At 35.6% G+C, this 25,140-nt stretch overlaps 1 protein-coding gene across 1 annotated transcript; it reads left to right on the top strand.

The window, feature by feature from the left end:
- Positions 1-5,117: 5,117 nt before the first annotated feature.
- On the top strand, positions 5,118-24,549 carry LOC108493623. The gene is made up of 9 exons (XM_017807228.1): positions 5,118-5,178; positions 16,495-16,695; positions 18,686-18,790; positions 19,606-19,727; positions 20,164-20,244; positions 21,365-21,487; positions 22,058-22,150; positions 23,641-23,701; positions 24,152-24,549. The coding sequence occupies exons 1-9, from the start codon at positions 5,169-5,171 to the stop codon at positions 24,409-24,411; spliced, it is 1,056 nt and encodes a 351-aa protein (XP_017662717.1). The 5' UTR covers positions 5,118-5,168; the 3' UTR covers positions 24,412-24,549.
- The last annotated feature ends 591 nt before the right edge of the window (positions 24,550-25,140 follow it).

Raw genomic sequence — 25,140 nt, forward strand, 5'->3', positions numbered from 1 at the left:
AAAACATTAGTGAACAGCCCCCTACATAGAGAAATAAAAATAGCCTATACCCTACTATAAACAGGCAGAACAGCTGCATGTAAAATCATGCCAAGGTAACCATTTTGGGAATTAGAAATCCCATTCAGTTTAAATGAGATCAAATTCTCATTTTAGTGGAGCCAGAAATTCATCTTAGGGATGCTGTGAGCCACTGGATTATTATATTAATTATTGGCTCAGGCCAACTCAAGTGAGTGTGCATGGAGGGGGAAGGACAGGTCGAATTTCACGAAAATGAGATGATGCCCTGTCCCATAACCCAAACCCTTGGAGTCTCTTTGGGCAGCCTGGGAGTACTGCCCCTCACACCCTGGAGCCCCTAACCCAGCTCCACACTGGTGGACACACCAGGAGCACTGCCTCTCACCCTGACCCAGAGCTCCAGAATGGCCAGTGGGCTGGAAATCCCACCTAGGGGTGGGGTGGTGTGAGCACAGGGGAGGACAGAGCAAATAAAACCAGCAACATGTGCTCTCCATGTTGTTTGGACCCCACCATGTTTCTGGACTCCTGATAGATAGATATGCTGGATCTAGGGGTGGTAATTATAATTCTCTTTCTCTCTCTCTCTTTCTTTACCTGTTCTTCTCCTAATCTCCTCTCTTAGTATTTTGGGTAACTTAAAGCTTGATTTGTTGGATTTCACTGAGTTGAATGGGTTAGAACGTGCTAAGTCAATGCTTTGTGGGATGTTTTATTTTGGTTGAATATTGCTCTTTAAACTTTTGCTAAGTTCCCTTATTTTCTAAAGTTTGTCAGTAAAAGTACCTCCAGAAAAAACGTGTGCAACATTTCTCCTTTACACTCTCTTTTAAGGTTTTAAAGGAACTGAAGTCTCTTCTAACAAATTTGGTGGGCAAATTTTTGGAGCCTTGTATATTTTTTAAATAAACCCCCTTTGGTGAACTTGTAGCTTGGAGCCCAGAGTCTTACAGGCACAAACTGAGAAACACTTCCAGAAGCTTTTGAACTTGTCAGCCTGCCTTCCAGTCATAAACCCTGACTCCGCTATGGTTGTGTGCCAAAGTAATTTGTATGTGGAAAATCTGTACCTGCTAGGAAGCCTCTAGGAAAAAACTTTGCAAACAAACCCTGGTTACACAAATCTTCCTCCAAATTGCCGTAGAGCAAAACAGACCTGTATGATGATACAGCTGCGACAAAAATAGTAAATTACTGTGGAAGAGATAACTTAGTGCACATTCAGCTGAAAGTACTAAGGTTACAAGACAAATTCGGAATGCATAAGATTTTTATTGTCTGTGAAGTGTGTAATGCTGATCAGAAAGTGTAAATAGTAACAGAAGTGACATGCAAGGGAAGGGAACACGAATGACAGAGTGCTTCTTTAAACAACTGAACTGTATTATTAATGCTGTGGAAAGGTCAGTGCCCTTGACAGAGAAAAGTCTTGATGGAAAAAAAAAATAAAAAAACCACAGAAACAAAAACCAAACCAAACCAAAAAACCCGACACCAAACAAAAAACCTCCAATCAAAACCAACCAACCAACCGACCAAAACAACAAAACCAAAACAACAGCTACAAAACAAAACAAAAAACAAGAACAAAAACCCCAACCAAATAGTAAACCCAGGAGAGGTGCTGATGTGTCACAACTTGTCTTAGGACGAGTGGAACTGGGCAGTGTCTTCCACTGAGACCAAGAAGCAGGATGAGCAGTTCTGTGATTTACAAGAGACTGAACCCTGTTCCAGAATTATGTTGTCGTAACTTCAAAGGAAGAAGAGACAGCACTAACCAGCAAAAAGTTAATCAGCAGATGAATCACCTGTGCCATTGCAATATGGAGGTTAAATTTAGCCATCTAGGATTTCCCAGTTTATTTGACATTCTTACATTGCTTAGATCCTTCAAAGTAGCTTTACATCTACTGCCATTTCTTGTGTGTCTCTTTTTCTTTTAAAGAAAATTAATAAGATTATAAATAAATATTATAAATATATGAATATATTTACAAATATCTCCTTAGCAAACTGTGCTGTTTTGGTTGTTTCTGTATGTTGAATTATACCAGTGAGCAGATTGATTGACAAAAAATGCCCAGGTTAAACAATAATCCATATCTTATTCCTTATTTACAATGAGGAGCAAGTATCATACTCGGAAGCTTCAGAGTCCCTTCAGTCAAGCTGATATTTGTTCGGAGTGGCACAGCCCTGTCTTGGGTCCCATTACCATGCAGAAACAGGAATCACATAATAAGTGAATAATAGTAAATCATGTTTTGCTCATTGTCTATATTCAGGGTGTGGTAAGAACAGTCATAAAAAATTGAGGAAACTGTACATTCCATTTGCTCTTGTAATACCTTGTTTCCATTAACAATAGGGGGGTTTTGTGCTTAGGAAAATTTGTTTGAGACAGCTTGACTGTTACTATTTCACTCAACAGCTTACCTGCCAAAATTAGGAGACAGAACTAATTCTCAGTTAGTCAGTGATTGCAAAACTGATCTACTTCTACGGAACATTAGAACAGTTTCATCTCAGAAAAAAATGAAACTCTTCATGTGCTTTTACCTCAAACCTTCACAAAAACAAAATACCCATAGCGAAATATCTAAACTGCAGTATTCCTTTTGAAAATGTACTTTTTTTTGCCTTCTCCATTTTATATGTTTTTTTCCTCAATTTAAATATAATTTTGTTGTTGACATTCAGTAATATAATTTATATCCGGGAGATTTCCTACTGATTTCTGTATTGCAATGTTGAATAGGAATTCCTTGTTACATTTCCAGCTAAAAACTCAGAAAACTATTCTTTTGTTTCAGTTTTACCCTAGGTTGGATTGTCCCAAGACTGTCGCTGTTTGGGAAGAAATACCACCAGGACACGGTGGGTGGCATAGTGCAAGCCACAGTTATTAATGAGAAATTTTAAAGAGTTTAAGCTTGTTACTGTTTCAAAGAGAAGAAACTTAAGGGCATGTTTGTATTTGTTGTAATTTGTCCCATTATAGAACTGCCTAAAGATACAAAACTCAGAGCTGGGATTTGCATCTTCATTTCCTCAGAGAAAGGTGCAGATGTGACATTTAAAATGTGGCCCAATTCTATACTACAATAAATTATCTCTCTCTGGAGCTGCTACAAGGTTCTAAAGAGAATCAAAGTAAATGGGAATACACAAAGAGGAACATGAGATTTATCTTCACATAATTATGCATGAAGTATTATGGATGAGAAAATACCAGAGACAAGAATGGAATAGTGAGTCCCAATGATGTTCATTTTTAAAAAAGGCATTAAGTGTAACTGATTACTATAGGTTTTTTGTGAAGGGTGTTTTATGTAAAAATGTAAAGAAGGTTTGTCGGGTAGGGATTCTTCTTAGTGTAAAATTAGCAAGAATACCAATCAGAACAAAAGTACTGAAAGAAACAGCCTTAAGACATATGTAGCACTACTAATCTGTTTTATTATGTTTGTTTAATAGCTAGCATAGTCACATTATAGTTCAAGACTAGGACTACTACACATTCCTTAAAAGATCAAACAAAGCAGTAAACATTACAGTGAATATTAAAAAATTGAAGTAGGAACCTAAAATATCTTATTTAAATACAACTTGAAGTCCAGTAATTTTTTTTGTTTTGCCAGTTTCTTCTTTTAGCAACAGTTGTAGCGCTAATCATATGTCATATATAATTTTATTACTGTAAAAAGATTTGGATACATCACCTGTCAAAATAAATACATAACCTATAAAATAAAAGGTTGTGAATATTTAAAATCCACCACCCTCAGTTGTTAAGATGGTTGATTTTTCCCATTTCTTTTTCTCCTTTTCTATTCCTTATTCTTTTTTTACTGATGTGGTAAGAGGAAAGGATGGGGTAAGAAAAAAGCACCCCTTTATATTTTTGTTATCATAAGAAGAAAAATCACAAAAGGGTTCCTTTTTTATAAGAAAAGTACTCTCTCAGAGAAGCCTTTTATCTAGGTCTCGTATCATGCTGTATTCTTTGCCTCCCAGTGAAGCTATAACATATTCAAAATAGCATACTAGAGAAAATAGTCTTCAAAATTAAATTAGTTGTCAATTCTTTGTACAAAGATTCACAATGAAGCTGCTTCCTATAAACCCACAGCAAAACTGCTTGTTGAGTTAGTGATACCAAAAGCCTTCCTTTTGGACTACAATCTAAAGGCAAGTTCCTGTTTTTAATCCTTTTTGACATAAGGGTGGAGTGCAGAACAATTGCTGTGAGGTAGAAATCCTGAACCACTGTTCTCACCTGCCGAGGGTGGATCACACCAGCCTGCGAACACTTCATTCTGTATTTGCTTTTGCAACTGTGGAATAATACTTGCTTCTCCCAGTTTCTGCTGCTGTATTGTTCATAATAATATAGGAATATATCAGAAGTTTTGTGTCTGGAGTTATTCCGAGAGAACAGCATATTTGATTTGCAGATCAAAATAATCTGCCTATCTCAGCTGAGGCCAGTCACAGCACAATGGTATTGGCAATGATAAAAGAGTAGGGGTTTTACCTTTAATTATGAAAGAAGGAAAATGGCCATACACGTATGTGAAGCAATCATAAAAAGCAGGGCAAACTTTGCTCTAATGTGGTAACAGTTTCATCTGGAACCATGTAGTAACTCAGTTCGTTTGAAATTAAGGCTGAAATTGCATAAAACACCACTTGCATCTTTACCAGTTTCATCACTACTGGAAATGTAACAGAATACTATTTCACATTGTTTCTGCTGAAATGGGGAAGAGTGGAGGTTTGTAAAATATTCTAATGAAACACTTCTAAAATAACTCCTGTGGATATTTTTGGTTTCAGATATATAACATCAGCCTGTATTTTTTTTTTCAGTTATAGTTACGCTTTCTACAGCATTTGGTTTCATTTATTAAATTCTAATCTGTTGGTAAAACCAACATTTCCCACCCTAGGAATCAGCGAGAAGAAACTTGATCTATGTCTCTCATTTTACTTTTTACAGGTGTCTTGTTGCCTAATGAAGCTCTTGCATTTTTTGCAGGTTAAATATTTATGTACACAGTGTGGGAGGCTTTCAGAAAATACCAGAAGTTAATCTCATCTCTGTGAAAACACTGGCCCTGAGAAACAGACTGATTACCATGGATGAAGGTAATTTTTTAGGATATAATATTTGTTTAGTTTAAAAAAACAAAGTTCATATATGTTACCTTGTGGTATATAGTTGTTGAGAGTGAAAGGGTGGAGCCAGGCCACTATTATATTAAATAAACTGAGTGAAAAGTGTAAAGAGGAAAACCCTCTGTTTTCAGCTTCTCAGGTGTAAAAAAATTAAAAAAAAAAGAACCCACAGATATGAAAGACATATTAAGAGACCTAGGCTGTTTACATAGCAGAAAGATAACCACAAATGAATGAGTATAGTTTTAAATACAACTAATTATTTTTCAAAAGCTATCTTGCTAACCTAGGAAAATGTGTGTCCAAATGCTAGGGACCAGTTGGAAAATTATGTACCTGTTTTCATAAACTTTTAGAAAAGTGTGACAAATTAAGGCCTTCTAAGTGAAGTCACTGTAGGTTTTACAAAAAGTTTGTGAGTTTTCAGAAAAACAGGATTGAGTTTCCACAGATCAACAAGTTAATAAGTATTTCGGGCATGACACTCTTGTCATTTCAAGAAATACAATATTAGAAGATGAACAAGAGAGATTGTACAGGAGAATGATCAAAGGGCTGATGAATGTGGCTTCTGGTGAAAGACTAAAAAGTTTGGTGGTCTAGAACCTTGAGTTCTTTCTCAGGAGACTGAGTTCAGAAATCTTCACAAGTCATCAATTTAGGTGCCGGAAGCAATGAACTTACACTAAAGGGGAGGGAGTTTCAGCTGGACTTTAAACATTAACTATTCTAACTAATAAATGACTAAAAATGGGATAAGCAAGTCCTACTTTCTTTTCTATTTAGGAACATCTTTGTTCCTAATTAGATTGTTCTATTTAGGAACATCTTTTTGAAAACTCAGACCTTTGCTCAAATTCTCATGTCCCTGCTACTTATTACTTCCCTGAAATCTTAACTCCTGTTTGCTGAAAAAAGTCCCAAACTTGCAAGACAAATAAATTTGCCAGAGGATTTTGCCTCAAAGAAGAGATCATTATGCCACAAAAAAATTAAAAAAATTGTGGGTTTCCTCTTAGATCGTCCACAGAAATAGCATGTATCCTACCTTTGACATCTGAAAATTGTCTTTAAATTGCACCTGTACTCTTAAAAGCATTTTTGTTATATAGAATATAAAATACTATTGTAGGTGTTTAGACTTTTTTGTTTCTTATGCCTATCATGATGTGGCAATATTTGAGGGCTGGCAGCCAGCCAAGGTTAGGGTCTCAAAAATTAAAATATTCAGCATCTACAGTCATTTATAGTTTGAGATTTTTATTGTACTTAGGGGTTAAGATAAGTGAAAGCAGAAGGCCAGATTCTATGACTGCTTTTCAAGGGTGTTTAATCAAAGAATAAATGAACAGTCATGCAAAGCCTATAATAAAAAAGCAAGATGGTTTGCTTTGTCCCACCTTAGGGAGCAGGCTGCTAAAAAGAGGTGTGAGAGAAAGATAAGGAACATTTCTGTCTTTTTCTATGCAACCTGCAGATCCTGCCCATGGATCATGAGGGAATAGTCTTCTCTTACGTAATAATAATGAACCTATTTGAGGCCTCCCCACACATATTTGTAAAAGTAATTTTTTCTTAGATGTCAAATATACTTCTCGAGAATTATGCTTAAAATTTAAATGCAATAATAAATATTAACATTAAATTGTCATATCTGACTTAGAGATGAATAGCACTCCATTAGAGGGGCATTGTGGTCTGTCTGTATTCTCAGGCATCTGACTAATGAATGAGGAAAGATTGGGAATACCATGGAATCTCAGGTCTAGCCAATACAAATGGAATAGCTGTGTCTGTCAATATACATACAAACGCACATAATTTTCCAAGGAAAATTAAATATAGATTCTTACATTTTTCTCCAGCATTTCTGTGGCTTATAGTAGGAAATACATGTCTTTATTTTCATTTTTAAGAGGAAAGTGGTAAGATAAACAAAATATAGCATGAAAAAGCTTTGCTGTCTGTGGTAGCAAGCTGGAATGTTGACATTGGCGTTTTGTTCCATATTGGCAATTTAGCAGTTGATAGCTTCTATATATTCTCTTCGTCTTGCTAATATACTATATTAGTGTACCTAACCTGACTGACTGACTGTTTAACCTTCCTTCACACCAGAATGAGGAATAACAAGTTAAGCAACACCTTTGAGTGACAGCTCTGTTAGGCAATACCTACCTCTGTTGGGCAAGGTTGTTGCTTACGGCAGTGTAACCTGAGAAAGTTAGAGATAAAAATGTAGTTTGACCAGGCTGAGTAAAAGGAAAATGTTTGCATAATTCATTTCCATTTGTAAAAAAACTGAATTGTAGCTTGTAGTAATGTAAACAAATATCTACCTTTAACACATCTTTTGAGTTCATTGTTAAGTTACTTTCAGGTGATGAGATGGAGTTATAAAAGATATTACCATATGAATCCTCATGCCAGCTGATATCAATGTGACACAGCACCAGTGAGGAAGGACCAGACTTCTAAAACCATTCAGAGAGTGGGTAAATAGCAGAGGAAGCTACTATCCAATCCACAAGCAAGAGACAGGCCCCAGAAGGCCCACATTCCAACCACTCAGCTACACTGAATATTGCAACTACATCTCTACTTTCCTATTTCTCTGAGCAATCAGCAGCACCAGCAATAAAAAATGATAATTTCCACTTTTCTGTAAGAAACAAAGAGTAACAATGTGGTCTTGGTTGTCAACACCTGTTTGTTTAGGATGTTGCGTGAACAGTTATTCTTTATCCACATCAAGTTTCACGCTCCATTAATGAAGAAGGGAACACTGTCCATCTGCCCAAGACACAGAAGCAACTGTCTTCTCTTTCATTTGGGCTGTTCTAATGAACCATGCTTTAAGGATACTCCCATGAAATCCTGCCAATCCTCTCTTACTCTGCCGTTCCTTGTCTTGCGTCAGAGCACATAGGGTGGGACAGGCTCCATTCAGTCCACTGATGTTTTCATAAGAAAGCCTAGTGCATTCACTTGCACTATGGGTAATATTGAATAGCAGAGAGACTATGCATTGATAGTGCTGTAACCAGGAACAATGAAGAAGCTTAGTCTCCAACAGCCTCTCTATACTAAGTTATTAAAAGTACATTTGTTATGTATTTTGTAGATATTCTTCTGTCATTGCAGACAACCTTTAGTGAGATACTGGAAGCTCCCTGAAAATGAGTGGGTATTAGTCACAATACAGGGGTGGGGCTGAGACCAAGTACTAGGTTAATTCACTCTTACTGCTCCTCAGAAATCATAAATTTCAACAAATTCCTGCCCTGGCAAGTTATGAGAAATTGATGTAAATGCTAAAAGTCACTCCACTATTTTGCCATGTTGATGAAAACTGCAGTGTTCTGTACCTTGCTGTACAATGATTGATACAACAAACACACAATGTTAAATGCTATTAACGAGAAATAGAACAAAGATATTCTTTGCTTTCTATATTTTTCTGCCATACTCTTGAAATGCCTTTTTATTACATAGAAAAATTAATCTGTGTGGAGTTTATAATACTCATATAGTGAGATCCACAAATATTTAACTGAGTACATTATTGATTTAAATACTGTATTTCCGGAGTTAAGGAAAGATATCATACAAACCTAACTTGTTTCTCCACCCCTTTACTGCATCTTTTCTTTGATGTCTGTAGAACCTCTCAGTACAATAAGCTGTGCCTTGTGTTTCAGAAGTTCCCAGATATGTAGCATGCTTGCAAAATTTGCAATTTGAATGAATTACATATGTGACTGATTTACAGAAATACTCAGAAGCCCACTATCAGAGCTAGTCTAGGTTGGCTCTAAGAGTAATGAGAAGCCAAGGAAAGCTCAATATGATTTTGAAGCACAGGACTGTTTTAGTTGTTTCCCTGCATCTTATAGGATCCACTTAGCATACAATATTGGTATTGCAGTTAAAATTAAAGTATTGAGAATTAGAATTTACTGTACACTAATACTTAGACTAGTATTCCTATTCTGAAGAAAATATTCCCTTGTCATCACAATCCTCATCCTGGAAGAAGTGTAATTCTGTTTCTCCTGCTGCTAAAAGCCAAAGCAAAACAGTTAACATCAGGCTTTTTTGTTTGAAAAGATTTCCGCACACCAAATTGTTAGAAAACTATTGGAAGGCATATGACACCACTATAATGGAGGTGTGTGGTTTTATTATTTATACACCAAACTTTTTAAACAATAATATAAAACCCCTTGACACACAGCCTGAGAAGAACATGTCAAGCTCTCCCACTTAAATGATGGTCTGAATCACTCCTTTGAGCAGCTAAACTGTAGTGCCTGATTGTTCTAATTGCAAGTATACCATATGTGCAGCTGAGAGCACCACCTGAGACCAGACTGGAAACCTCTGATAGGCCACAAAAGTGGGAGGTCTCTCGTACCTTGGACTAGAGGTAGTGTGGCTGAGCCAACAGCACATATTTGACTTTTGGAACATTACTGACACCACACTATCTTTTTAATGAAGATAATCTATTCTATCTTGGTTTAAATCCAGATCTCCAAGCAAATTCTCAGCCATTCTCTTTTTATATTTCAATGAGGGGATGGAAGAGAAAGAGAAAAAAGCATTTGAAAGAGTTTCTAGCTGTGACATTCCCACAGCTAGTTTCAGACACGACCTTAGAATGTCACTTTCTGGTATATTGATATTATGATAAACCAAGTATCTTTGAGAATTGAAGACTAATTGTTTAACTTGTATTTCCATACAGGGCTTTAGCCTATAACTACTGTAGCTCCCTGAGCTTCTTTTCATGTGTCAGCTAAATCTTTGCGTGTTAAGGTCAGACAATTGTGTGCTATCAGTCACCAGGCAGTTTGAGCGGAAAACTGTGACACTATGAGAAATGATACCTGTTTCAGTGACTAAATGCTCAACTTGTTTCAACAACTAGCCAGCCTAGGTGGATCCCTAGGTAGTTTCGGGACAGAATCAAACCTGCCATCTCTGTGAATATCAGTAGTAATATTGCAGTAGCTTTAAACCCCAAAATAACACACCTGTTAAGCACATGGCTCCACCTTCCCACAAGGTTAGTTTTAGACCTAACAATTCAGTGACTCCAACTGTAGAAAACTGACTGATCTGTAAGGGTCAAAACAGTTTAAAGAGGGTGGTGTCATACTTCTGTTAACAAGCTGTACTGTTTCAAAAACCAGAATGGAGACATTTTTCTGGGGCATTGCTGTTTTGTAACTTCATGAAACTAAACTTAATTACATACTAGTAAAGAAACCATGCTTGCAGCACTTCTATTTTTCTCATCCAAAAATGAGGAAAGGGAAAAACAATAAGTTTTTTTAGCTCTCAAACTGATAGTGCATTCAGTAAATGTAATCAATTCAAAATACAATCATCTTTGCTTTGTGGTTAGCAAATTTCAGAACTCTAGAAATAACTGCCCATAAACTTTGTAGGATTCAACAAGGTCAGCTGTGTAAGAATCTCAGAGATGAGATGCAACGAAAGAACTACATTACTGCATCAGATAGTTCTGGTAGCTGATCCAGAATGAAATGAATATAAAAACTGTAAAACTAGAACTGCTTTGTCTGACAAAATTTTAATCAGAAACTCCACAAGGAGAGTATAAGTTTATGAGAATCTTGTGTGGGGATACGAGGACGTTAAGCGCATAATAGAGTTCAGAATGAACCTAGAACAGAAATTGTTATCAACATCAAAGAGATACCTGCTCCAAAATGTGCAGAGTAAAAGTAAGTGTTTATACTCTCATTCCACTGGACATTAGGAAGTTGAATATTAGCTAATACTTCAGTGGATTAGCACATACAAGGAAAGTTTACCCCCATGACACACCTTTCTGCATTTCTTCCATGCTCTGTTCCTTACCCATGAGCCAGTTTTCTTACTACAATACAGCATAGGTCTGCCTATGAAATTTTCTGAAGCTAATTGCAAAAAACCAAGACATTCAGAGGCCTGAGGCAGGTTCTTATGACTGTTGCTCAGATGTTTCTATTATGGGGCCACCACACCACTTCTGTCTTGCAAAAGGAAGTGATTACTGGAAGAAATGAAACACTTGGAGGTCTCCTCTTCAGAATATCAGTCAATGTTGTCACAACAATTTTGACCTTATAGTTTAAAAAAAATATTTTAAATATAAAGAATTTATGTGCATATATGCATTATATAGTTTATACTTTTCTTATAATGAAAGGAGTACAATTTTTCTTTTGTTTTTAATTTGGACTTATTGTTATTATTTTAGAAGTTCTGCAGGACACGCGGGTTTGAGGTTTAAATATGTATATTTTCTCCAATAGCTGAGTACTACTGGCTAGTTCCTCCTAGCAAAAAAGAAAAAGAAAAATTTGCCAGAACAGCCAATTATTACTCAATATACAGTTAAAATTCTGTACCAAAAGTGTAATCTTGACCACAGTTCTGTATTAAAAAATACCATTCCTCCATTCTTTAGCAAGAACAAGCAGGCACAACTTGCTTGTCATAAACTGTCTTTTCCTTTTGGTAGAATAATAGTGTAACTACAATAGCAGCATTTATACCTTTCAACGATGTTACTACTAAGAATTAAAAACATATGTAATATTTCATGACTGCAAAGAAAACAAGTGCCATACCAGTTGCCTTTCCTTTGAGATCCTCAGAAACATTCTCTTATGTAATGATAAAAACCTTGGCACATCTGCTTTGTCTTTTCTCCATCTTCAGACGGGATTAGTTATGAGGAAAGTGGAAATTGAGAGTGCAGTGCAACGCCATTTTTTCTGTTTTTTGTTTTATCACTTAAAAATGCAGATTCTAATACACAAATACTTTTAAAGTATCATGAAAATGTGTCCTTAGAATGAATTATAATAGTATTTTAATAATAATATAATAGAATCATGGTTTTTTCCATGATGGCATGCTTTGAAGTCTTTATTTTTTTAGGAAAAAAATTCTCTGGCACTGGGAAAATAAAACATTAAAGCTATAAGCTACCACCCCCCAAACAAACGGTCCTCTTCCATCTTGTTTGCCTGTTTAAGCAATATTTTGAAGATACTTCTGTTTCTGTCCATTTTGAAGATTGTTAGTAGCCACTTTTCTGAAAAGAAAAAAGCCCACTGTCACAAAGCAGTATATGGTAGTGCAAGGAGTAAAATAGAAGTCACTATATCAAAAAAGTACCTAAATGGGGATGTAACAACACTACAAGATGGATCTCAGAATTTGTGCTCAATACATCTAGATATTAGAACAATGAAATTTACTGGAATTGGCATGAAGTAGCACAGAAATAACATTAAGAGATTTCCTTTACTACTGCATGCATTACAATGGCAACTGAAGTGTATTGTTAACTCTTCAGCATAAAATTCCAGGAAGGAGAAGCCTAGCTATAAAGCAAGTGGGCTATAAATTGGAAGATAGAATGTTCCTGTTAAAACTGTAACTTTTATTTCAAAAAAGAAGAAAATTCTTCTGTACTTCCCAGGCATCAGTGTTAAAGTGTAAACTAAGATTTCAACTCAACCAAGCAGGTATCTTTCTCTGCACAGCCTGTCACCTAGGTTCCTTAACCATCACACTGGAGATGTGGACACAGACAGTGGTTGTTCTCTTTCCCTCCTGACACAGCTGGTTACATAATGATGATAGATAGTGAGGATTATTGAGTATGTTCTCTGTTCAAGACTTCAGTGTAAGGATTATGAATGTGAGAATGTTTTATGTTTCTCTTTAGACATTTAGCAGTTGTATGTACACACAGGACAAAAACCAGCTAACACTTGAGAGGATGAGTGACAAAAATGCTGTATGGTAATTTCCAAGAATGGAACACATTAAGAAAGTTCCTATCTTTTTAGAGGAACTAACACTTTATATGAAAACTAAAACTTTCATGTAAAAATGATAACCCTCTACATTTCAAAATTAGTCTTGTACATGGAAAGATTCTGATCAGGGAATTAAAGTTGAAAAGAAAGAACATATTGAGATCCATACCTGGAAGTGAGGGTGTCATGAAAATTAATCACAAAATCACAGAAGTGCTTGGGTTGGAAGGGACCTGTGAAGATCATCTAGTCCAAACCCCCGGCCATGGGGAATTCTATTAAGTCTTTTTAAAAGAAAAGAAATTATTCAGGTTGTACCTACAAGGGATCTGCCTCCATTTCTCAAATTAAAAGTCTCTCCTTTTACATCCTAAATAATGCTGGGTAGAATTGATCCAAACCCTCACTTCAAACCCCAAATCTAGTCAAACCCCAAATCTATGTCTAAAATACAATAAAGAAATAACTACAGGTTAAATAAAACTCCAAACTACTTCTAATATGATGCTACTGATTACTGTCTGCACTTTTACTATCTAGATGAAGGAGGTATTTTCTCACTGATCATTAGAAACATTCAGCATCAAAAGTCCTGCTCTCCAAAGTCAGGCATAGATATTTATTTCAAAAAAGCTTTGGTGGGATCCTCTGTTTACAAAGGAAAGACTGGAGTAGAGTGACTGTCAGTAGAACTTTGTGGTTTTGTATTTATCTTATGTGGTGAGGCTTTTTCCAAGTACAAAGAAAGACATTTATTTAATGAAGATCTTACAGTCTGAAAGAAACATACTAGATGCCTTCTTAAATTGTGAAAATACTTTTCATTTAAACTGAGTTCTGATCACAAGATTACATTTTCTGGGAATTACTTCCATTAGACTGCAGACCAGTTAGCCTGGACATAAAGGAAGGACTTCCTGACTCAGTCACATTGTATGAATGAAAGATCATCAGAACTTATTAGGTTTAGTCCTTTCTTTCTAAATCACTGTTATTTGATATACAGAAATGAAGATGATGATAGCTTAGGGGAATTTATAGTGTAATATTTTTTATTAAAAAAAATATTTTTTATTAAAAGGGACTGAGAAAAATCCTTGTTTGTTTCCCAAATACAGTAGAATCCAGCAGGTTATGGTTTTCTCTTTACAGATACAAGCGTCTTACTACAGTAAATGCTATACTGTTCATCTTTAATCTTAGCTTAAAATGTGTTCATAAATATAGCTCTGAAGCCTCATTCACTCTTCCAATGGTGCTTCTGTGTGTGTCAGAGTGTTTCTCAGTCTCTCTCTCTGTTATAGTGAGAACTATCAAACAATATTGTATTTGTATGTACCCTTCATCAAACCTTGTCTTCAGCACAAGAGCTTATAGCAGTTTGTTTTCTGCACAGAGTTTTTATATTTCTGCTTTCTTACTGCATAGGTTTAAATGCTTATCACATTTAACTTGGATGAAAACCATTGTTATCCTTCTAGCTTTAATGAATTTCCACTCGCCTACCAGTCTAATATCACCTACCTTTCAGGCTACTGGGAAGCTCCACTGATTTGGCTGGGATAGAGTTAATTTTCTTCATAGCAACCTTTATGGTACTATGGATTTGAGACCAAAACACTGCTGATAACTCACAGTGTTAGCACTGAGCAGTGCTTACACAGCTCCCAGGCCTTTTCTGCTCATCACATTACCCCACTAGTGAGCAGGCAGTACACGAGGAGTTGACCCCAACCGTCTGTCCTGATTCTGGCCACATCATTGCTGGGGGCAGGAGAAAGGAACTCTGTCTCCTACCGGGAGAAGCAGTTCCATCTGATTAAGAAAATGTGGGAGCTGTCCCCTACTGTTGGGGTCCACAGTGAGCATTTTTGCATGTGAATCACTCTCTTTTGAATACTTATATTTTTAACATTATTGCTGTTCACTTTCTTATTTCATTGTTGTTTTCAGTAAATTGTTCTTATCTCAACCCATGACTCACCTTTTGTGCCTCCAATTCTCAACTCCATACCACCACAGCAGAAAGAGGGAGGAGAAGGGGCAGTGAGAGAGTGGCATGTGATTTGGGAGAGTTTCAGTGGGGGCACTGAATTGTGGAGTACTATTCCTAAATCACAGCAGCATCCAAGGGAATGTCACATGCCATACAATAATGAGCACAATAATAATAGTTTAGAGAAAAGTGAAAGAAGAAAAGATTTTTGGAGTTAATTCATTTGTCTTTTAAGTAACAATTAACATGATGGGGCCCTGTTTTACTGTAGATGACTAAACATCGACCTACCAATGGGAAGTAACAAATTAATTCCTTATTTTGTTTTGCTTGCATGTACAGCTTTGCTTTACCTACTAAACTTTCTTTAACTCAACCCATGAGTTTTCTCACTTTTATCCTGATTTTCTCACCCATCACTGTGAGGGAGTGAACAAGCAGCTGCGTGGGGCTGAGCCGCCAGACAGGGTTAAAACACAGCAGAAGCTGGTATAGAAATATAGGAAAATACTCTTATGCTGTTTCTTTGGCTAGTGTTACTTACCAAACTGATGGGGAAAACATAAAAAAAGTTCAAAACTCTGGTGGTGGTGGGAGTGAAGGATTAGTTAAAGCATCTTGATCTTTGTTATATTCCATTTCTGAGCTGCATTTTTCAATCTGCCATATGAAAACATTGTCAGCTTCATTAGCTATACACAACTTCAACCAGTCTATGTTCATTTTTACTTTGCTATCATCATAATTCTTTATGACCACTGTTACTTCTGGAAGTGTAATTTACAAGCCTTTTCAATGAACACAAGCCAAGTTTTTAAAGGTTTCAGGACATTTTGTGCAATGTTGAGAGGAAGTGAGCAAGTACCAATGCTGAGACCCCTAGCCAGATAGCTGGAAATTCTGTAATAATATGTGTTCTGTTGCTGAACTTATAGTCACCTACATTTTAATTCCTGCACATGGGCTCTGATTGCTTCCCAAAAAGCCTATCATTTGTATTTCATGTTCCAAATCAAGCACTCATTTTCTTCCTGGCTGTGCCATATACACCATGAAGAGTTATGTGTTTGAGATGTGCTTTTGGGTGGAAGCTGCAGGAGAGTTGGCAGGTTTTATTCAGGATAGGTGGAGAATTCTGGTAATTTTATTTCATGGACCTTGATGTGCTTGTTATTCAGCTAAATCTGACAGTCAAACCAAGATTAAATCACCAAACAATGTTACATTTCAAAACAGACAGAAAGAAAAGACCCAAAATTAAAAGTTTGCTCTGATCAATTTTTAAGAAACTCACCCAGGTTTGATTAAACTGGTTGTCAGTTTCCATTTTCGGGTATGATCTTACAAATCTGGTCTTGTTTCATGATATTTGTTCTTAAGACTCTCAATTTTTCTTGTCTAGTATCTTATTAAAAACAATTATATTGCTTGTTTATCCAGAAATATTGGTGCAAACAGTTAACCTTTCAGGCTGGCAAGCCTCTGAAGATTCAGCAAGAATTGATCCTGAAGCTAAACCACAGACCACCATTCACTCATTTGCTCTTCTACCGGGCAGCGTTATTGATTATTCAGAGGACATACAGGAACATCCTTCATGTGTGATTAAAAGTGTTACAGTGGAAGACACACCTGAAGAGGGTAAGTAGTAGTTTATGCCTCAGATGTTTAGAATGGGATTGTACTTCACTGTTTTCCACAAAAGATGTTACTTTAGTGTCACAGAAGCAGAGCTGCATAACCATTATAGTACACTGTGCTAATATAGCTTGAATACAGATGAGCGACAGTATAGACTAAGTAGGAGAGTTCTTGTTGTGGTTCAATTTATGGATGTGATCATCAAACTTCTCATGTACAAGGGATGCATATTGGCTTTGTACATGCTAAAACTAAAGGCATCAGAACAGAACTTAATTTTTATATATTCTGTATCTGTAACTTCTAAAATGAAGTGTGCAACTTCTCTAAAAACTGTCAAAAAATACAGTTGAAACTATTCAGAAGCAATAATGTGGCTGCCTAGTCTGTACTGGATGCTTTCATTCTAGTTGTAATCCAAGAAAAGAGAGACCTCTGGTTTGAGGAGCCTTACATTCTAAAGGAATTAAACTGTAAGGAGCTGTGGTACTCAGAGTGCCTTTTTGGAGCAGTCTGAATGATGGCATTGAAAAGAAACAGAAAGAACTGTTACAGATGTCTTGTCCCTGCCATACCAAAGAGTTCTGTAAGGGTTAACTCACAGGAGTGATGTAAAAAGGTATGTTCAGAAGTTTTTAGAGTGACATGCTCTACAAGATGCGAAGTTAAACAGAAGGCATGCAGACTGATTTTTAGCATTCATGAATTAACTCGTAGGAGTTTCAAATATATTTATTCCCAGTGGTCTGTATAATTTGAAGACAGACTTTGTAGTCATTTCAGTAGATGATGTAGTAATGCATTTTTTCTAGTTGGAAATGTAGTCTATATCTTGATTTCCATTAAGGGTTTGAAATTAATCTTTATCCTAGAGAGAAGGATAGACTACACTCTTGGCCTGCAAGCATGACACACTAGTGGCTACTTTTGCCTAAAGTAAGATGATGTGAAGTGGAAGGCTAGTAAGAGTCTCCAAGGTGGCAGAAAGAAAGCAAAATGTGAACCAAAAGGATGTAGATGTGAGAGGTCAAGTCTTTTAAGAAGTAGCTGTTCTATACAGAAGGTAATATGTGTTCTTTGATGACAATTCACAGAACAAAAGCTGATATATTTATACATGTATGTAATGTATAGTGATGACAATAATGAATTCAGAATTTGTTTAGTTATGTATTTTATAAATCATTAAAACTGGATTTTGAAAAACAAGACTTTTTGTCTGTATCTGAACAGGATCTGGTGACTCCATCTAGTAGCTGGACAGATTGTGTTTTAAAATAGTGCATCCTTCTACAATACTAGTAAAAGCAATGTGAAGAGACAGATATTTTGTTTTATAAAATCATTGCACTATGTAAGTAAATGAGTATTGCTTTAGGAACTCAGGAAAGGTATCTATACATTTGGATTTCTCCAGTGGATAAAAATTCTGAATTTCTGATAATTGTTTTGACCAATTCAAAGAGTTAGAAGACTTCTTTCAGGCACTGTTTTCTCTTTCACACCAGAACACTTGAAAGTGTTGTGGCTTTGTTTTCTCTCAGTAGGAGTGTTTTATGCATCCGGAGTGCTCATAAATAAACCAGGGTGGGACATACCTCACATAGCAATTCGATACAGCCCCTCCCTCAATACACACACGCCCACACCCACACACACCCTCATACACGTTTTCCAGGATATTGGGCAAAATCCAGTTTATTTTTTAGTTTTTCAGAATACATTTTGAAAACGTTTTCACAGAAAATGAGAAACAAGTCCAGAATATAGCCTTTAGATTGATTGCCTCTCTGTTTTTAGGATCAGGTGGAACCATTCAAGTCTTATGCAAATATTAAATCCTTCTTATGCTTGCAGCTCTCTCAGTGACTTTATAATTTCATACTTTTGTAACTCTTTTAATAATTTAAAAAGCTTTTGGTCTGAAGAGAATTGATGCAAAAATTTCAATGACCTTAAGAAGATTTTAGGACCTGAATTTTGTTAACAGATGGAGGGGGAAATTCATGGTTGCACAAGCTTGGAATGAATATAAACAAGTGGTCATTTCTGAATTCCCTGATTGGATGGAGTGAAAACAGAACTCAGAAAAAAGGTATATTTACCTATCAAGTATTATTGTTGCTTTCTGGAACATGTGATACATTAAAAAAATTAGGAGGATTGTTCTTTTTTTTTCTTTCTTGTATGTGAGGTTTAATTGAATGCAGTTGTGTAGCTTGGATTTTCAAATGAAGCTCCTAAGTGTAGATATATACAAGTCACTATTCTAAGTATCTAAGTAATTAGATCAGTCTTTTTTGACCTTATATACTCATTAGTTAATTATGATACTTGCTTGAGGATTATGATACTCAAAGTAATTTTCCAATAGGAAATCAGCTACTGTGTTAAGCCAGAGAGATCTCAGGGGGGGTGGGAAGTAATTTTATGTCTTTATTTAACAAAAAGGACAATTAAGAAAAAAGATTAGAATTTATATAATACGCTGTTATAAACAAGGTCTGTCAAATAACTTGTAATTTTATAAGGATTTAAAGTGTCTTCTTAACTCTGATAAAAGCTAGTTTTCTTAAGAGGCAACATGTTTCTGCATGATTTCTTTTTTAATTGTAATTACATGAATTTATGAAAGTAATAAATATCAGAGTAGTGAGGGACAAGTAATTGTTAAACTACATAAATACGTGTGATAGTGTCCAGAGATCAAAGTTGATAAGTAAGAATTGCTATAATTCTCCTCCCAAAAGTCTATTTTATTCGTTATCAGAAAAAAGATCAAAAACCACCAAAACAAGAAGAAACCCAAAGATTTAAAACCATATTTGATGCCTCTAATAAAAAGATTTAAATGTTCATCTGAAGCTGCTGTGCCTTTTAGTTGATAAAGCAAACTTTTTTATGCAATAGATCATGTTACCACATTCGGAGGTTGTTCTGATACTGATCACAAAGCAACTGAGCTGAAGGAATGTACAAACAAAGAAGTGCTGTATATTCCCTACAATTTGGCTACATTGTATATCATCAAGGTAAAAAACCCTCTACAGTCTGTTACCTAATGCTTAAATGCAAAAATGCAATCTTCTCCATTGTGTCCCTTTTTTTCCAGCAATAAACTTCACAGACTAAAGCTTTTTCAAAAACTTTAGAAAAATTGTAGTGACTGTGTCTTCAATATTCAATTTAGATCACTAGAGTAAAAACGAAGAAGTGGAGATTCCATACTAGGACCGGAAAAGAAATTCCATTTCAAGTCATCTACAGATTTTTGTTCAATAGCATAACATATTTTCTAGTTATTGAAGCCTGAAAGCTTTGGCTGCAGTCCTTTATCTGTTTTTAAGATCAAATACTTCGCTGCACTGTATCTGTCATTTTGAGAAATGTACCTCAAAGGTGTTTGATGGTTCATTATAACTAGCGTTGCTAGTGCTCTGAGTTGATAATTTCCTTCATCCTCTACAGATTGTAAAAGACATGCAGCAAATGAAAAGCAAACACATGAAAATAATCAGAAAACTAGAAAATATAAGGAAAGAAAACCATGTAAGTATTCTGGAGCATTATCACTGTTGTTTTTTACCATTGAAATGATACAGAAGGATAAAATCTACTTCATTCAGAATTACGTCTCTATACACCTACCCTTCTAAGTGTCTGTAAACAATGTCATTGTATCTTAAAATATATTTGATCTTAGAACTTTGTGAAGTCTAAATTTACTTTTTACCTGGCACAATGACAGGGATTTTTCTAAACTTTATTCGTTACTAGAATTTTCTCTTAAATTACACGTTCTTTTCATTACTGACACCATGGTTAGAACATTTGCATTTATATAGGCTATGCCTCAAGAATGACTGTATTGTAAAGGACGGTGCTGAATTGTATTGCCTTTATGGTAATAAAGGCACTTCATTCCTATGAAGGTGTATGTTTCCACACATTTAAAGTTTATTCTTGGTGAACAGACAGAAGAGATTTGGAAATTCCTCTAGACTCTCTAAGGGGAAGAGAACAAACTCTTCAGATTGTCAACTGAACTTGAGGGTTTCCTGTATGTAGTGTACAAAGGCTAGATACCCTTTCATAGGGAATGCAGAAGAATTGTAATACCTGTGTAAATCCATTTCTGTGCTTCAGTAGGAATGTAATCCTGGCAGTCCCATCTTACACTTTCAACTGACTCCAGATCACTCAGGGGAGAGAAAGAGAATCAGGAAGAACACAGATGCATAACAGGGCACTGATGCAAACACAGGGACTGTAGTGATTTTCTTCATAGAACCTCTTTCATTTCTGTTGCTGTATGTATTTTTTTTTACGCTACTTCAAGCTTTTGTTTTCTGAGGTAAGTTTAATTTCTTTAAAATTGCTTAGCTGTGCTTGGAATGACTTTGTTCTGGTCTGCTCTCAGAAAGGCTTTGGGCTTTACTTCTGCAGAAAGATACATAAAAGAGAAATTAATTTAACAGTAATTTTTGTTCAAAGTCTGCAGCAAATGAAAGTACAAACCTCCTGTGATAAATAAGAAATGTTTGCAGAAAATAAAAGACATTGAATAAAGAGCATCAAAGACTAGGTCTTGTGGAGACTATTTCTTAAATCATGCCTGGCTTTCTGCTCTCATCACTATTCATTTTCTCAATAATATTTTGTAATACAGGAGCAGATTATAACTACTATAAAGAAACATTATGGAGAGAAAATGAGGTGTCTGAAATCCCAGTTAGAAGCTTACCAAGAACTGATGAACAAGAGCAACACACATTGGGAAGATATAGTTAAGGTAACCCAGTATTACAATTTTTACATTGGGATAAGCCTGGCAGGTACTTACAGAGGTTGCTTTCTTCTTCTAGACTAACAGTCAAATGAAGACACACAGTTTGTGAAATCAATACAAAACTATGTCTATCTCCTTCTGGAGATTAGTAAAGCCTTGCTCAGTATACCTTCAAACCAGTTGTCATAGCTTGGCCTAACTGTGCTTATGCACTTGGAAATAGCTTTGTTTTCATGCAAATAAATCTGAATTCATTCTAGAATATATATGATGTGTGCTGCTTTTCTGGTGAAACAGATATTAAAGTTTATCCAGTTCCTCGTTCTGTTCCGCTACAGGAAAAAGTTGAGAGTGTTTAAGTCTTTAGAGAGGGTCTTTAGAATCAGACTACCTGTGGTCACGTGGCTATAGCAAAATGGGAATTTTAATTATTATTTGTGTGAGATCTCCAGGTCTTAGCAGCCTGGACCAAATATTATGACTTTTCAATGCATGTATGGAACAAAAAAACCTCAAATTTTAGGCCTTTCTGAAAAATGGCATTAAAATTGTGCCTTATTTTAATGTCTTCAGAGCCTGAGAGAAAGAAATAGGCAACTGATCCAAGAGAATGAAGATCTTCTTCACCAAGTGAAACAACAAAGAGAGAACTGGGAAGAAGAAAAGGTGAACAAAGCAAGTTTGTGTTTTCTTTTTGGTGTAGTGTTCTTATTACCGCATCCAGTGTGTGCTGTTTGCCTGCCTGTCTGCCTTTAGATATCTACATCTGAATCAGCCAAGACTGAATTGCTGTGCACTTGCCTTCTTTTTTTCAGGGAGTCCATCTAGTTTTTTGCCCTTTATACAGCAATGAAGATGACATACGCCTTTTTGTCTTACTATATTATTCTTTCCACTAAAAACTACTTGACTGTCATTTTTTCTCTCATTTCACATTTCATGTCTTTTTGAAGATTTCTTAGATCACAGTACAGCACATTCATTCTTTTTTATTTAGCAATTAGCATTAAAAATCAACATATCATCTAAGCTACTGCAATACTGCATTTCACCTGGTTGACATAGCAGCAATACTACCTCATTTGGTAGTTCCCACAGAAAACTACCTAAAGTTCCTCAGGTTTTCCAAATTTTTCTGTAATAATGTGACTTCAGTTTACCAAAGATTTGAGATGACTTCTTAGATGTAAAAAAAGAATTTATTTTTCATTGACAGCATCTGTGATCATGGTCTCATATTTGTTATTTTCTGCCTAGTGTTCTATTCTGTTTTATATGGTCAAGTCTTTCTGCAATTTTGCAAATCATCAACATCACTTTGTTACAGCCAATTTTCATGATAGTGATCCAAGACCCATATTCAGGGAGATCCTAACCAACTTTGTGGTGGGGAGTGCTGGGGGCAGTGAGTCTGTGAGCCAGATTCTCTTTTGCATTTGTGAAACTGAATGCAGATTTCTGTAGGATTTCTGAGTGAAGATCTCAGGCAAGTTTTTTAGTTCCTTTTTCAAACAATGTGGCTCCACCTTCTGTTTCAGTTTTGCATGGCAACAGTATTTAAAATTAAAGGGTTTTTTTACTTTTCAAACACTTCGACTTATGTCTACTGTGCCTCGTTGATGAAAAATCGTGGGTTTTACAAGTCAATTGACCTAATTATTACATCCAAAGAAAATGTAGCAGAAATAATAAAGACAAAGAACTGATGAGGATACAATATTCTAAGGCTTGTAGGAAGAAGGAATACTTTTTATTAGGCCAAATAATGCTGGTAAGATTTGATGCACACAACCTTTTCTTCAGGGCTGTCTTAGGAATTCTTCCAAAAGCTTTTGTTATTCAGCTGTTTCAGGAGTATCTATCGGTTTTGTCTCTATTATTATTCCAGTAACATGGACAAATGTTTTAGAAAGTATAAGTGTGGGACAACTTGGTTCAGGTGCTTGTGAAAACACTGGAGTCTGAGCAGTCTCTGGTTTATTTCAATATTTTCTTTTCAAGTAAGAGCCAATTACTGCTCAATAGCCCGTTTGTGTATGTTGTACCTGTAAGTGGCAACAGCATTAATTTCCTGTTGTTGACTATTCTCCCCAAGGAAATATAATGAAAAATGGTAGAGCACTGATTTCCTGCTATCTTCTTTTCTTGCTTTGCAGGTCTGGATTCTACAAAATTTGTGTAAAAACCTAGATTATCTTTATACCCAACATGCACTGAGTGAGTTTTGTATTTCAGATGTAGTTTCTTGATTTCTTTCCTGTTTGCTTTTTCCTCCTTGCCAACTGAAGTCAATATACGCCCTTCCATTGCAATACTGTGTGTGCAGATGGAATAATAAAAGAATATTGAAGCTACAAATAATGTCTGTCATGAATCCAAACTCCTTAGCACAACTGTCTTATTACAGTCAGCATCATTTCTCATTAGGTTTATTTCAGTACTTTAAGTCTTCCCTTTAGAAGTTTAAAACCCAATAAAACATGTCCCCTTTATAATTCTTTGAGTTTTAATAAATTGAAATGAATTATTGATTACTAAAAAAATATTAGTTCATGACAAATTCTTGACTTCTAAACGGAGATTATTTGGCATAAACAGTATTGTGGAAAATGAAGATTAGAAATGCTTAACTTGTTCCTACCTAGTTTTCTCTTGTTTTCAATGCAGCTTTGCAGGAACTACACAACATCAGTCTTCATGTGGAAAGACTGCGTGACCTCATGAATTTCCAGATAAAAATTCTTCAGCCAAAATCTGAAAAGGCAGAAGGAGAAAAATCATATGTGTCGGAGGTTTTGCTATTAAAAGCAGAACAAGTGAGCACAAAAATGGAAATGTTATTGGTTGTTTATGGGATTATTGCAGGTATTTCAAAGGCAATCAGGCTGACTATAGCAAAAGTGGAAGTAAACCATGGGACTAACTGATAGCAAAAATCATGTGCAAATATATACATAGCTGGAGAAAGATAAATTTTTAATGAATGACTAAAATATCACAGTAATGAAATCAATTCATTGGTTCAGGAATCACTGATAGTGTTCTGTTCTCATTATAATATTTGATAGCAGAAAACTTTGCCACAAAAATCTTTTAAATATCCACTTCTTTGAATTATAATATATATATATATATACAGACCTTCATATTCAATATTTCTTTTGTTTTCTCCATTTTTGCTCTACCTTGCTCATTAAAATCTTAAAAATTTCACATGAAAACAATGAAAATCTAGATCCTGTCTTAGTGTATAAGACTTATCTTTGTTGCCCCCAGACAGCTAATGAAGAAGAGAAGACTGAATGGTCAATGGAAAAGGAGTATTTTTGGCAGGGACATACCATTCTTCAAAAGATACAAGGATCTTTGCAGAAACGAGAGAGGGAAGTCACTGAGCTCCTGCAAAGTGAAAGAAGATTTAACAAGGCAATGAAACCTCAAATGACCATGCTAGTCTTCTTGAAATCTCTTGTCAAGAAGGTAAGAACACAGTTTCTGCAAAGATGAAAATTTATTTGATGGGTTTTCTATATAGTTCAGTATGGGAAAAAGTGCTGTTTTGTTTATTATTGTTATGATCTTAAAAATTGTGAAATGTTATTTAGTGTACATTGATTTACAAGCTAGATTTTAGGAATAAAATATGGAATTAAAGA

The sequence above is a fragment of the Lepidothrix coronata genome, unplaced genomic scaffold, assembly GCF_001604755.1.
Source record: "Lepidothrix coronata isolate B3197 unplaced genomic scaffold, Lepidothrix_coronata-1.0 Scaffold18, whole genome shotgun sequence".
In the NCBI taxonomy this organism is placed as follows: domain Eukaryota; kingdom Metazoa; phylum Chordata; class Aves; order Passeriformes; family Pipridae; genus Lepidothrix; species Lepidothrix coronata.

Bases quoted from the DNA above. Each gene is read 5' to 3' on its own strand.
- LOC108493623 (XM_017807228.1), top strand. The intron at 16,696-18,685 runs GTAAGTAGTAGT...TTTTGTTAACAG, and splicing joins GGAAGACACACCTGAAGAGG to ATGGAGGGGGAAATTCATGG. The intron at 18,791-19,605 runs GTATATTTACCT...TTTATGCAATAG, and splicing joins AAACAGAACTCAGAAAAAAG to ATCATGTTACCACATTCGGA.